Source organism: Capricornis sumatraensis, chromosome 2 (assembly GCF_032405125.1).
Source record: "Capricornis sumatraensis isolate serow.1 chromosome 2, serow.2, whole genome shotgun sequence".
In the NCBI taxonomy this organism is placed as follows: domain Eukaryota; kingdom Metazoa; phylum Chordata; class Mammalia; order Artiodactyla; family Bovidae; genus Capricornis; species Capricornis sumatraensis.
Window position 1 is genome coordinate 59,796,788 of NC_091070.1, and position 15,400 is coordinate 59,812,187.

A 15,400-nucleotide genomic window follows, 5' to 3' on the forward strand; every position below is an offset into this window, starting at 1 on the left:
TTTCTGTTTGTCCAGTTTTTGTATCTTTCTTGGAAAGTAATAGCCCCAGTAGAGGGCATAATATTCTATTTCTGGTTTATCCTCTAAGTGTAGAATGTCTCATCTTTCATTCTAGATCCCAAACTTCTACTGAGAAAGCCAAATAACACTGATGCCTAATGCTTACTTTTCAAGAGACTAAAATACCTGATATAAAACAATGTCTGGGGCTCAATTTATGGCTATTGAATGAATAAATGGGTGAATTTAAAAACCTTGTAAAAAGTTGGCATACTGGAACATGGTGCAGTAGAGAACTCCTAGGCTCTGTCTGTTCCTCTCAAAAGCAATGAATAAGCTGGCAAAAACTGTCAGAATCATGTTTTTTAGAACTTTAGAATCTTAAGTTTAAAAATTTACAGCAACCAGGAAAATGTTTAATGAATAAAAAAAAAACTGCAGAATGTTAGTACTGGAGCTCTGTGGCATTTTCATTTTCTCTTCCATTCCCCACTCTTCAGTTCAGCAGGAAGAGATGCTCTAAGGGATCTATTATATTTTTGGCACACTTCCTTACCTCATGGTGGAGTAGCAGTCAAATTTCTCCTTAGTAGTCAGAACAAATCATTGCAGCCAGCATAGCAACTCCCTTCTTTGCTTTTGATTCAGAGGAACAAAGAGCCAAAAATTACTAGGCAGCAGTCTAAACTTTTAGTTCAATGGAATCATTATTGTGTCTTCTAGAAGAAGTATTTCTCCCTTTAGGCCTGAGAACTCTAGGCCAGCAGATTACAAGCCCACAAGGGGCAGGATGAAAAATTTTTGCTAGAGAGTCACTAGAGGTAGTAGTGAATAATGCCACTCCCATTTCCAGCCCTTCTTTCCTGGACTCATGAATACTGGCTATGGGAGAAATAGCACCCTATATTGGACACTGAGTCAGAGTATATAGAACCTCCTGAAGAACCTTGCCTCAGTCCTGTGAAGTATTGGCACCTAGCTGTGTTGTAACTGAATCCTTGAAAGGTTATACTATCATTCTATCAAGTCAGTTGCTTCAGGATGGTGGGGGAAATGGTAAAACCAGTAAAATCCATGAGAACAAACCCATTACTCCACTTCATTTGCTGTGAAGTGAGTTTTTGATCAGAAGCAATGCTGTGTGGAAAACCATGATGGTGGAAAAGGCATTCTGTAAGCCCTGGATGGTAGTTTTGGCAGAAGCATTGCATGGAGGGTAGGCAAATCTGTGGCCAAATATATGTCTGTTCCAGTAACAACAAAACCTTGCCACTTCCATGATGGAAGTAGTCCTGTGTAATCAATCTGCCTCTAGGTAGTGGCTGATCACTTTGGGGAAAGGTGCCATGTCCAGGACTCAGTGTTGGTCTTTGCTACTGGCCAGTTAGGCTCTTGGCACTGGCTGCAGCCATCTGCCTTAGTGAGTGGAAGTCCATGTTGCTAAGCCCCTGCATAAGCGCCACCCCTGCCCCTGCCACCACGGCTACTCTGTTCATGAGCCCTTTGGCTAATGACAGCGGTAGCTGGGGAAGGAGTTTGGGTAGTATCTACAGAATAAGTTGGTCATCTTTCCGCTTGATTATTAAAATCCTTCTCTACTTAGGTCAATCTTTGGTGAGTATATATATGGGATCCAAATACCTCCATATTCTTCACCTATTTTGATAGGTCTGTCCACATACCTCTACCAGATTTCATCATCACCAATTTTCAAATTACATTCCTTATAAGTCCCTGACCATCTAGTCAAACAATTGGCCTCAGCCCATGAATTGGTGTATAATTGCATAGATGGAAATTTCTCCTTCCAAGCAAAATGAACAACCAGGTACTCTGCTCAGAGTTCTGCCTGCTGGGAGGATTTCCTTCATCACATCCCTTCAGGGAATGTCCCAAAAGGGGTCAATAGTGCTGCAGCTGTCTGTTTTAGGGTAGATATATCATACAGAACTACCTACACACCAGGCCCAAGTCTTCTCTTCTCTTCCTCAGTCATCTGATTATAGGGAACTCCACATGAGGCCATAGGTGCAGGCTGGAGAGAGAAGGTGGTATAGCAAGAGTGTGGAACATGGGCATTTGGACCACATCTTCATGTAGCTAATTTGTGCCTTCAGAATCCGCTTGGGTCTGATTTCATATCTACCAATTCCATTTGATGATGGAGGGCTACTGTGCACCCCCAACTTTGTAGCATGGTGGGTTAGGTAACACTCAGTCCATGATAGGCAGCTCAGGTTGCACGGTAACTTTGGAGGCCTGTGGTTAAGCATTCAGTTTCTCCAAAGCCCAGTAGCAGGCCAAATGCTGTTTCTTAAATGGAGAGCAGTTATCCACAGAGCATGGCAGGGCTTTATTTCAAAATTCTAAGGGCCTACAGGGTGCTTCATCTACAGGGCCCTGCCAAATGCTGCAAACTGCATGCCTGTCTGCCACAGCCACTGCAAGGCCCATTGGACCTGCTGGATCACATGTGGCAGAGCAACTGGCATGGCAGACTGGACCTGATGCACAGCCTTCTCTTGATATGGACCCCACTCAAAATTAATAGCTCTTTGGGTCCCTCAGTAAATGGGCCAGAGTGACACACCCAGAGGAGGACTATGTTGCCTCCAAAATCCAAAAAGGCCCACTGGCCTTGTACCTCTTTTTTAGTTGGAAGGGACCCAGATGCAACAATTTAAACTTCACATTAATAAGGGATATCTTGACATATACCACACCACTGGATCCCTAGAAATTTCTCTGAGACAGTTCTCTGAATTTTTGTCAGATTCATTTTCTCCCTCTGACACATAAATGTCTTACCTATAAATATACAGTAGCTGCTGTGTCTTTTTCCCTAAGTCTAATCACCGTGGTGTCATCAATGTAATGGATCCATGTGATATCTGGTGGAAGGGAAAGGTGATCAACGTCCTGGCAAATTAAATTATGATGTAGGACTGGAGAGCTGATACTCCTGAAGTAGCACAGTAAAGGTGTATCTGGCCTTGCCAGCTGAAAGTAAACTGCTTCTTGTGGTCTTTCTAACAGAGACAAAGACATAAGTAGATCAACAGCTGCATACAAGGTGCTGGGGATGTGTTAATTTGCTCAAGCAATGAAACCTCCAACAGCAGTCCCCACCAGGTTAGTCTTACAACATGCACTGTTATTCTTCAGGGTCCATCCATCTTCTGCACAGGCTGATTTGGTGAGTTGAATGGGATGTCGTGGGGATGGCCACCCTTGCATCTTTAGGTCCTTGATAGTGGTAGTAATCTCTGCAATCCCTCCAGGAAAGCAGTATTGCTTTTGGTTTACTATTTTCCTGCATAGAGACAGTTTTAGTGGCTTCCACTTGGCCTTCTCCCCATAATTGCCCTCACAGGTCAGGAAACCTGTGTGGGGATTCTGCTAGTTGTTGAGAATGTGTATTCCAATCATACTTTCCAGCACTGGAGAAATACCCGCATGAGGCATTTGAGGACACACTGGGCCCACTGTGAGACAGACCTGAGTGGAAGCTTCACTGACTACCTGACATCCATAAACCCCTACTCTGAGTGGACCACAGCCATGTTTTGAGTCTCCTGGAATTAGTGTGAGTTCAGAGTCAGTGTCCAGGAATTCCCCCCAAAGGTTGACCGTTTCCTTTTCTCCAATGCACAGTTGCTGTGGTAAAAAGATGCAGCTCTCTTTGGGGAAGTCTGGGAGAAAGACAAGCAGTATGCACTTTTGGCAGTGTCCTTCCTCAAGGGCACCCAGATTTCCTCTCAAACAAGAGGTTCTGGGTCTGTGAACTGGCTCGAGTCTGAGAACTGACTGAAAGACTACAACTCGGTTTTTATCATTTTTGTTCACTTAAGTTACAACTCTTTTGCTTATACAGACCAAATAAGAATTTAGTAAGCTTCTCATACATTTCATTTCTAGGAACACTGTGCTCAAATAGCCAACACCATCAGTCTCCCTAGTCAGACTATTCTGACTGCTGCTTTGACTCTGCTGTTCACTATGATCATCACACCCACCTGGCCTCTGCACAGGATTGTAGAGCTGCCATTGCTCTCTGCCACTCAGGCTGCAGTTACTCCCCTTGCATTCAGGTTTCCTGAATCAGTGCCACCTGCTCCCACTACAGAGAAACATGATCACTGATATCTTCAAGGATGCCCAGGACCCCCTCACAAATTTATTTCTCACTGTTGTGGGGCAAGAAGTGTCCTCTGGGCCAGCGTAGGCCACCCCAAATTGTGCCTGAATGGCACATTGACTACTTTGAATTAAAGTTACTTAAGAAATGGCCACCATGAGAGAGACACTATCATCCTCCTTTCTCTTTTTCTGAAGGCAGGAAATAATCTCTCACATGAAAGGTGCACTCCCTGCCTCCAGAGGTAGGACACCCTTAACCCCAGACTCAGGGAATTCAGGCTGAGAAGCCTGTGTAATGAACCTCATTACTTCCTTATTACCCAAGTCTATATTCAGTTTAGATTCTTCACTACTTGAGTGCCCGAAAGCCTAAGTTTTTTTGTTCTGTCAGTTCCTTACAAATTTATTAATTTATCTAAAAAGTATAAAGGCTGCCTGCTTTGGCCACTTCTTAGGTCCCATTTCTATGAAACCTCCATGTGCATTAATTAAAATTTATTTTTCTTTCTCCTCTTATGTTGTCTTGCATCACTTTTATTATTAATCCAGCCAGAAGAACTGAAGAAGGATAAAAGCAGAGATTTTTCCCTCGCTGACACTACACATTGACTATTTCCATGAGCTGAATGGAAAGTAAAATTAATAAATTATATAAATATAATTATATGGTAAAAATAAGGCAAGATTAAAATAGTTTTGATAATTATACAATAAAATCAGCCTTAATGATTGTATGATAAAAGTAAGAAACATTGAAATAAGTAGACTTTTCTTCCCACACATATCACATATATTTCAATAAGAAGTACCATGTTTATATTTTTGCAAGACTGATTTCCTGCTGTATCGTGAATCCTCTGGTTAGGCAATCTTGTCTTATAAGACTATAAATTATCCTGAAGTGAAACCCTGTTGATTCCTAACGATTACCACTTCATCTTTCTGAGATCAGTAAACTTCCTAGTACAGGCTACAGGCCCTATTCATCTTGGCAGTTACAAATACAGATACCTTGAGCCAAAGTTAATTCAAAATCTCTGGTGTCGTGTTCAGGAATTTGCTTTATCACCACAGTGATGAGTGAATCACACCAAAGCTTGAAAATCACAGCTCTAGATGATCCTACTGCTGCTGCTGCTGCTAAGTTGCTTCAGTCATCCATAAATAACTACCTCTAAATTTTCAGTTGGGACAAATGCCAGTAAAATCTGTTAGTGATTTCAGATATTCACCTTTATTTTCTCTTTGAAAATGGGAAGATGATTTGTCCATTTACTCTTACCTCTTATTTTTCTCACAAGTCTCTAAGTATCCCTGATTCAGAAGTTTTTCAAAATCAAGAAATTATTCCAAAACCCAGAAATGATAGAATTCCATAGTAAACGATAGTTTCTTTATAACACTTATCTTTATCTTTTTTTTCCCCTTATGTGTTTCCTTGTATTTTCCTCCTGACCCTCATTTTCCTTGAGAGACGAAGCAGAAGCTATGTATGAGTTAGTCGAGTGGTTGTCTTATGTATAACTTAAATTAGTATCCTGCTCCTATCTCATGAGTCTAGGTCTAAGGGCCCTAAAGTGGGTGTTTTACCATAAAGTATTTCAGTTTTTGTTTGTAAAGAAGATCCGTTTCTATGTGGATTGCTTTTATGTAAAATATTTAGGCACTATTTGGGAAATGCCTGAAAGAGCCAGCATAAGTACCTTAGTATTGTTTATGTCCAGTTAGACCTCTTGCTTTTACTGTTCGTACTACAGTTAATGGGGTTCGCTGTCTTGCCTAAAATCAAGTGGCTTATTCCATATTTTGATTTATTTTGCGTGATTTACTGTGCCATCTGATGCAGTAATGCTTCGCTGTACGTGCTAAAGCAACCCACTGGAGCATCAGTTCCCAGTTTCTTCTGAAATTATCCACCCAGCCGTTTTTACTTAGAGTCGCCTTCTACTGGTGGGAATTCGGCTTGCCACGACTTGCAGCCGGTAAACCCTAGAATTCTGGTAGGTCTGGATTCCTCGCCGGGCGCTGTGGCGCGCGCCTGTAATCCCAGCTACTCGGGAGGCTGAGGCTGGAGGATCGCTTGAGCTCAGGAGTTCTGGGCTGCAGTGCGCTATGCCGATCGGGTGTCCGCACTAAGTTCGGCATCAATATGGTGACCTCCCGGGAGCGGGGGACCACCAGGTTGCCTAAGGAGGGGTGAACCGGCCCAGGTCGGAAACGGAGCAGGTCAAAACTCCCGTGCTGATCAGTAGTGGGATCGCGCCTGTGAATAGCCACTGTACTCCAGCCTGGGCAACATAGCGAGACCCCGTCTCTTTTGAGTTCTTACCTTAAAAAAGTCTTTCTTATTTTTTAATATCTTTTCATTTTTATTTTTAATCTTATTTCACCATTATCTAGCGAAACAACTGAATAATCAGGTTGCCAAGTATTTATGGAGCCCCTGTTGTATATCACGGAGAAGGCGATGGCACCCTACTCCAGTACTCTTGCCTAGAAAATCCCATGGACGGAGGAGCCTGGTAGGCTGCAGTCCATGGGGTCGCGAAGAGTCGGACACGACTGAGCGACTTCACTTTCACTTTTCACTTTCATGCATTGGAGAAGGATATGGCAGCCCCACTCCAGTGTTCTTGCCTGGAGAATCCCAGGAACGGGGGAGCCTGGTGGGCTGCCGTCTATGGGGTCGCACAGAGTCGGGCACGACTGAAGCGACTTAGCAACAGTAGCAGCATTGTATATCAGGTACTATGTTGAGCCCAGGGCCTCCCAATACCTAGAATGAATAAGAATCTCACAGTAAAAGCAAAATGCTCTTCAGAGAGCAAGACTTATCAGAATAGGATCTTTTTTTTAAAGAGTTGGTTTGCTTTGATCATTGAGGGTAACTGTAGGGCGAAAGAAATAGTCCACTGCGTTAAATTTCAACAGTGTACGCCCCAGGGAAAGTGGTAGTTCCTCAGGTACACCGAGCCGTACCTGGGGAAATCCTCCTAGAACGTTGCTCATAAATTGTTATGACCAGTAGGGGTCACTATGGAGGCTGGCTTGAATCCCGAGAGGCCAGGGAGCAAAGTAACCGGACTAGTTTGTAAGCTTTCCAGGAAGGAATGCAGTTTCAAGAGAATAATTTGTATCTATTTCCAATTGTTTTGGTACGACGAAAAGCTAATCGATGACGACTTGACTGCCGAACGCTTCACAAAATGTGACGCAAAGACGTTCGCTTCAAAGAGTATTGGATCTTCTGCGCGGCCGTAGATCCGCCTAGTGCGCCTGCGCATAAGAGTAGCGGCGTTGAGTCAGGCCGGCAGTGGAGCAAACTGCGGTAGCGACCCTCAAGGCTCGCCATGAAGACCCGCTTTAGCACCGTTGACCTCCGTGCGGTACTTGCGGAGCTGAATGCCAGGTACCGTACGTCGGGTGACCAAGCTTGTGCGGGGGTGCAGGAGGCAGAGGCCATGGCCCTACCGTAGAAATAAGAAGGGCCTTGTGTTTTCCCTCCCCTCCACCTCCGGGTGCTGTTCTCCTGTAGACCTGGCTAGGCCTGAGTGGGCGAGCGCGTGACATCTTTCCGTGGCCCTGAGGATACCCGGGGGACCCCGGCGGCCGCGTGCTCCACCCCCCGGCTGTCCTGGGCTGCTGGTCTCGCCAGGTCTTGCGTCCTACTTTGGCAGAACTCTCGGCTTGCCGGCCTGAGTTGCCCCGGTCTGGCAGGAAACGTTTACTAAAAGAAGTCAGGTGGACGCCAGGGCACCAGAGTAAGTCATTAGTTCCAGAGGTTTCCACACCAGAAGCTTGGTTTGGTAGACTCTTCTCCTCACCCCAAAGAGTTTTAGCTGGAGTTAATAGATTCGGCCAGAGATCTGCTTTCTAGCTCGGTTTTTATTAATATTATTTAACTGTGTGAGCTTTGTCATATTTCTCAGGGTTTCGTTTACATTTTTTTCTTCTGTAATTAATTGAGTTAGATTTTACTGTATTTCCTAATATATATATTGGATCACTTAAAAAAACTCAAAGAATTGTATGGGGTTCCTGGAACTGGTCTGTCACTTTTTAAAAACAGTTACATTCGAGGTTTGGGCAGAAGGTTGCTGGCCTTCAGCCTCTGCTCTCTGGTTGACCCCCTATCGTTAAAGATTCGCTCTTCGACAGGCTGTGCTTCCGCCTACGCTTTAAATTGTGGGAAGTTTTATGTTTCAAATGGTAGTATGATTTATTACATGTTTCCTTTCTCTTTGCAGCTTGCTAGGAATGAGAGTAAACAATGTTTACGATGTGGATAATAAAACGTATCTTATTCGTCTTCAAAAGTAAGAGCATTTTATAGGCTTGTTTTATCTTTTGTAATTACTATTATTTTTTTAAAAAAGCAACCTACCGTTGGTGCTGGTAGGACCCTAAAGAAATTTTGACTTTTTTCTTCTACAGACCAGACTGTAAAGCTACGCTTTTACTCGAATCTGGCATACGAATTCACACAACAGAATTTGAGTGGCCTAAGAATATGATGCCGTCTAGTTTTGCCATGAAGGTAAACTTTATTATACTTGAAGCTTAATGTTAAGGCCCCGAGAGTGGTCACTAACAACTGAAGTTATAAACTGGTTTTTCTTCGATGGTATAAATAAAACAGGTAAATACAGAGTAGTTGAGACATACTGGATGAATCAAGGAGATGTTTATTAACTTCTCCCTTTTACTCATCACACCACTTTGTGTTCCAGATCTTTCCTTCCCAAAGTTACCATTCTAATTCAAGCTTTTATAGAGCTGGACATTATAGTCTTTTAACTCTATGCTTCTCACTATCAAAAAAATGTTGTTTCAGACCAACAGTGATTTTTCTACAGCCTCGTTTCGATTAGTTACCCCACTTTTACAAGTCAGGCAGGCTCATGTTTAGTATGTGGTAAATCAGTGACTTTTCCTAATTCTCACATTTGGGAATGCCAGATATAGCTTTGTGGCACTGACAGAAGCTTGTTTTCACCAAGATGGTAGTAGAGAAAGAAAAAAACAAGTTTTACATATGTATTATATGTCTGCCTATACTCATGATAATTTTCCCTTTTTTACCATTCCATGGTGTGGACTTCTGAGTCTGTATCCTGCACCCCGGCGTTCTTGGCTTTCTGTTTTCTGCCCTGCTTCCCTAGCCTTGTCTTGCACAGTTCACTTTTCAGCTGCCAGTATATATTCTGTTGGAATACTCAATGACATTAGTATGCTACCAGCCATATCTTTTTACTTTTTACTTCTCTCTGTTTTACTGTGAAAACTGAGATCCTGCATCTGTGAATGTATTAACCATTTGCTTATTGACATAACAGGTATACTGAGAGCTCATGGTACAGAGGAAAGACGTTAGACTCAGATTTACATAACTTTGAATTAATGGTTTTGCTGCTGAATACTTTTGTAACTTGGAAGTTTTACTTAACCTCTTGGAACTTGTTTCTTTAAATGTAAAATATAGATAATGCCTCTGTTATGGGGTTATTGGTGAGGATTGTTGAAGTTAAATGTAAAGCACCTAACACAATGCCTGACACATAATAGGGCTCCATATGTATTAATTTCCTTCTTCCTCTCCTCCTCACTTTCCTTCAGAAATTTATTTGTTTTGGCATTGTGTTATTTCATTAGAGGCTTTACAGAGAAGATCCTTAACCCCAGCAACTTAGAATCTGTTTTGGATTACACGTTAGGTAAGTGTTTCCCAAATCACAAGGCCTGTCACAAAATTATCAAATTTTTAAAAGTTTCATTTACTTAATAGTAACCCAAAATGTTTCTTTTGGAAATTGTCCTTAATAATAATGACACTTTATATTTGTATAGCACTCTTCAAGGAATAATACTTCATTTGAGTTGTTTAGCAACTCAGTGGATATGAAGAACAAATATCATTTCAGTTTTACAGATGATATAACAGATAATAAGCTATATGCTTTTGGGATTGTGTAAACATCCCCAAATAAGACTATATCAATAGGAGATCAGACACTCAAAAAACAAAAAACTTTTATGAGTTAGGTATACGTGTCAATCTAAATATGTATACAAATTCCCTCCAGTGGAGTAGACAACATTAAGCACTTAATAAATATCTAAGAGCTGTTACTGTTGTATGTCAGGCAGGATCATGTTTAGTATGTGGTAAATCAGTGACTTTTCCTAATTCTCACATTTGGGAATGCCAGATATAGCTTTGTGGCACTGACAGACGCTTGTTTTCAGCAAGATGGTAGTAGAGAAAGAAAAAATAAGTTTTATGTATGTATTATATGTCTGCCTATACTCATGATAATTTTCCCTTTTTTACCATTCCATGGTGTGGACTTCTTTTCCATTCAAGGATGCCTTTTTTCTTCATTTTAACTTTATTTTTCTCATAAAAATATTACTGGGGAAATTGATTATGATTTTCACCTGGGAATTTAAAGATAGCCCTGAATGTAGGTCACTGTTTAAATCAAAATTAATGTAGGCCACTTCTAAATGAAAACTGTTAAATTTAGGGGGGGAGATTATTTATCCTGTGAATGTTGAAAAGTCTCATATCGGCCTGAATATAATGTGAGTATAAAATTCTGCCTGAATACATAAAATGACAATTTTAGTCAGTTTGAATTGTAGCTCTGGAGAACTCTTCTTAGTTATGAAAGAATTGGCATTGATTTGAAGAATGACCCTGCATATTTCTTCTTTTTTTCTTAAGATGGTTTTAGATAAACTTATCTGTAAAATTTGTCTTGGAGTTGAGTCTTGAGGAAAAGAAAGCATCCTTTCTTTCTGGTCTTGACTAACAGGTCTTTCAAATTCAAAAATGAGAAACAATTGTTAAAATTTTTTTAAGGAGCCACAGAGTAGTTTTGTTTTTGGTTGATGTCATACTTAGATATTTATACTAAAGGGTAGTATGGGTTTCCCTCATAGCTCAGTTGGTAAAGAATTTGCCTGCAATGCAGGAGACTCAGGTTCAGTTCCTGGATTGAGAAGATCCCCTGGAGAAGGAAATGGCAACCCACTCCAGTACTCTTGCCTGGAGAATCCCACGGACAGAGGAGCCAGGGGGCTGCAGTCCATGGGGTCACAAGAGTTGGACACGACTGAGTGACTTTCACTTCGAAGGGTAGTACATGTAATATAAAACAGTAGGTATTTACCAAGTAAGTTGCCTTTGGGTTTAATATGTTCATTTTATTTTAATTGCTGATAAGAACAAGAACCTTATGACTAGGGATAGAAATGGGATTTGATAAAGATAGGAGTTGCTGCATTTGGATTTGAGCTAAGTTGTTCAAAAACTTGGAGATAGTACCAGAAAAATTCTGCTTGGGATTTATTAATAAAGTTTGTGAGAATAGGTTATAGGTTGTAAGTTGTAGGACTGATTTATAGAATTCCAGTAAGCTCATGGTTTAGAATTTGTATTTGAACTGAAAGATTAGTGGAAATCACTAATCTTGGACACAAACACAAAAGGAATTTGGGATATTTAAAAAAGTGGAGTAGAAAGAGGCTTTAAAAAAAGGTTACGGTTTTGTGTGTGGTCTTCAGGACAAGAACAGGAGTTTATTTAGCAGTGATATAAAGCAAAAAAGTAAATTTCATTATCTGTTATTGTCTACTTAAAAACTGAATATGAAGTACTGTTTCAGAGTTAGCAGCCAGAGTGGTGTGAAATAAAATGTATTTCTTCTGATTATCATTCTGTAAGTTTTGATTTTAAGACTATACTGTTTTATCTACTAGTCTTAAGATATTATTCCTAATGGAAATTAGAAGGATAAACTTACTTATAAACCAATACCAAATGATTAGAAATTCACTTTTACTATTTAAATGCCTTTTTCTTCTTTTTCTTGCCAGTGCCGAAAACATTTGAAGAGTCGGAGATTAGTCAGTGCAAAGCAGCTTGGTGTGGACAGAATTGTAGATTTTCAATTTGGAAGTGACGAAGCTGCTTATCACTTAATCATTGAGCTCTATGATAGGGTAAGTTAAATTTGGGGGTGGGGTGAGGAGAATTCACTGTATTGTCGATTATTCATGTAATAGTGCTATCAGACATGAGCAGGGAACATTTTTTTCTTGTGAAAGGCCATTGATACACTAGGATAGTGTAGTGCAATGCAGGTAAAATGTAATCTTCCATTAATCTTCATTTTATCTGGAGGCCAGAATTTAGGCAGACCTTAGCCATTTAAAATAGTATTTGAGGGACTTCCTTGGTGGTTTGTGGTTAAGACTGTGCTTCCACTGGGAACTAAGATTCCATATGCCATGTGCGCAGCCAGAAAAACAAAAAATAATAGCATTTAAATGTGGTAGATGAAGATCTGAGAATTGAAGATAGTATCTGGTACTTTAAATTTCAGGACTAATGTGAGAGAGCCAGCAAATTGTCAAATAGTTTTGTTATAAACAGCATTTGAGACTTAGAGACATTGCCACATTTTCAGTGTCATCAGTTATAAAAGGAAGACTGCTGATGGCCTCACCATTCTTCTTGCCTCTTAATCCTTAGTTACCTGTTCTATCTTGGAAATGTTTTTTCATGAGCTGTCAACAGCAAAATAAATTCTATTTGCATGAAAAATTTAAGTATAAAAAGTGAGACCATAGAAGTGCTAGGTGAAAATATGGATTAAGATGGACAAATTTGGGATGAAAAAGACTTTTAAGCTTAACAGTGAAAATAATAAATATAACTACTTAACCTACCAGTAAGACAGTTTAAAAACTGAGTAAAGCAGAAGACACTATGAACTACATATGAAGTGAAAAACTAGGGAGAAGTATTTTTAACTCATAGGGTAAATAAAATGTTCAATATGTAGTTATCACAAACCATTCAAGTGGAAAAAATGGGTGAAGTACTTGATTACACAATTCAGAAAAGAATAATACAAATGGCTTATGAAAGCATGGAAACATATAAATTCACAAATTACTGAAAGGTAAAAATATTTTTCTTTCTCTTATTTTATTTCTTGGTCAGCATATAAATGATTGGAATGTTTGATCACAACCAATATTATCAAGAATGTACAGGGAGTTCCCTGCTGGCCTAGTGGTTAGGACTCTGAGCTTTCACTGCCATGGTGCAGGTTTAATCCATGGCCAAAAAAAAGACGAATTAAAAAAAAAAGTTGTACAGGAACAAGGGCAGATTAGAAAATTACTTTCGAGGATTATTTGACAGATTATAAGGTGATTTTTAAAGTTTATGTGCCTAAACCTTTGACCCAGGAATTCCATTTCTAGGAATTTATTATAAGTGTTTGATGCAGGTGCTTGGAAAGGATCATGTCAAGGATATTCTCATAGTGCTTTGAATAGTTAAACTTGGAAAGAACCTGAATGTCTTTGTTTTTTGCTTTTTCTCCTTTTCTCTGTGATTATCATCTCCCATATGGTCCCATTTATTTCTTTCATGAGTCATTTGGACTGGACTTAATTACAGCTCTTCAGTGGAAATTGGTCCCTATTTGTTCCTTATATGTGAGATAGAGAATTTTTGTCTTCTTTCTGGACTCCAAGCAACTTCAGTATTCAAAGCTAAATTTCTTTGACTAAGAAATTAGTTAAGTAATCAAGGGAGACCCAAATAATAGAATACTGTATAATTTTTAAAAATAATATTGAGACTTTTTTTCTTATGACTGTTTTCACAAGATGCTTTTAAGATTTTTCAGATTTTTGTTAGATAAATGTGTACTTTAGTGAATCATCACAAGTGAACTTACCTGTGTTAGTTATTGACCTGAATGTGGGACAGGGACAGCAAGACCAGCTGTTAATCCCTGCACTTTCTTTAACTGTCTGTGCCCTTCTCTTTGCCAGTGATCTTTCCCCTTCTGCCCCCTCCTCCACTGTAGGCAAGAGCAGCTACAGCTGTAGCCCTCCTGGAATTGATTTTTGTATGTGGTCTCAGGTAGTGGTCCATTTTTAAAAATTTGTATGATAACTTTTTAAAAACTTTTGTTTTGAAATGCTCACAGATTCATAGGAAGTTGCAAAGATAGAACCAGAGAGGTCTGGTGTAACTTTTACCCAGTTTCCCTCAGTTGTACATCTTATATAATTATATTACAGTATCAAAATCAGGAAATCAATATTGGTACATATAGTCCTGTGCATTTTACCACGTTTGTAGTTTAATGTAACCACCACTGCAATCAAGATACAGAAGTCTTCCATTACCACAGAGATCTTCCTTGTGATACCCCTTTGTAGTAACACCCACCTCACTCCCTCACATCCCAGCACCCTGGCAACAATTCATTTGTTTCATCTCCATAATTTTGTCACTATAAATTGAATCTTTAACAAAGAAAGCAGCCTCAGAACCTTAGTTAAAAGGACATACCAGATACTCTTAAATAGAAGTTGATAAACTATATAACCTGTAGCCTCTTTTTGAAAAGGCTGTGAGTTTAAGAATGGCTTTTACATTTTGAAAGAGCTCTTTAAAATGAAAGAAGAATATGCAACAGAAACCATATGTGGCCCACAAACCCTAAAATATTTATCATCTTGCCTTTGATGGGAAAAGTTTGCTTACCCCTGCTCTTAAATAATACTCATATGTCTGAGCTAATATTGGACAGATACCAGACTGTATCAGGGATGCCAAGTTAGAATTTTTAAGACTCTTTTTAGTCTAGAAGCAGATGTTTTCATGAAAATAGTGTTAACCTATGATCTGGGACAACTAGAATTGATTATACAGGACTGAGTAAGTTGGAAAGAATCTGATTATGGTTTTTTTTTTTCAGGATATTGTTGATTTTATTTTTGTGATCATTACATGATAAAGCTCTTTACCTTTCTCTGACCTGTGAGTTAGTATACTATACTAGTGCAAATTCGAGTGATATATTCTTTAAATGGTAGTTTGCTCTCTTTGGTCCCTTAGAATTTAGGTACAATTGCCTTTTACTGAGATTGTTTTACTGCCCATTGACAATGTGTATATTTACATAGGTTCAGTAAGAATTTGTCCTTTTTACCAGGTTACAGTTAGGCAAATTTCAAGATAAATCTCATTTAATTAGATGTGAAAAGCTCACCATTAAGGAATAAACGTTATACTTCATGAGTGGAGCCTGTGTCCTCAAAGTCCTCCTGAGAACCTAACCTTGGACCTCTTGTGTGGCATATAGGATCCTAGCCTGCAGTAAGTGTGGAAGGTCACTTCTTGTAGGTTTGCATGCCTTCAGGTAGAGAAGAATTCACTTATATT

The 15,400-nt window shown here is 39.7% G+C and overlaps 1 protein-coding gene across 2 annotated transcripts in view; it reads left to right on the plus strand.

The window, feature by feature from the left end:
• Positions 1-7,448: 7,448 nt before the first annotated feature.
• NEMF (nuclear export mediator factor) overlaps positions 7,449-15,400 on the plus strand; it is a 54,908-nt gene continuing 46,956 nt past the window's right edge. For both annotated transcript variants that reach the window (XM_068991485.1, XM_068991492.1), the window contains exons 1-4: positions 7,449-7,549; positions 8,388-8,456; positions 8,575-8,677; positions 12,022-12,147. In XM_068991485.1, coding sequence (XP_068847586.1) covers positions 7,491-7,549; positions 8,388-8,456; positions 8,575-8,677; positions 12,022-12,147 — 357 coding nt within the window. In that variant the 5' untranslated portion in view covers positions 7,449-7,490. The remainder of the gene's footprint in view (positions 7,550-8,387; positions 8,457-8,574; positions 8,678-12,021; positions 12,148-15,400) is intronic.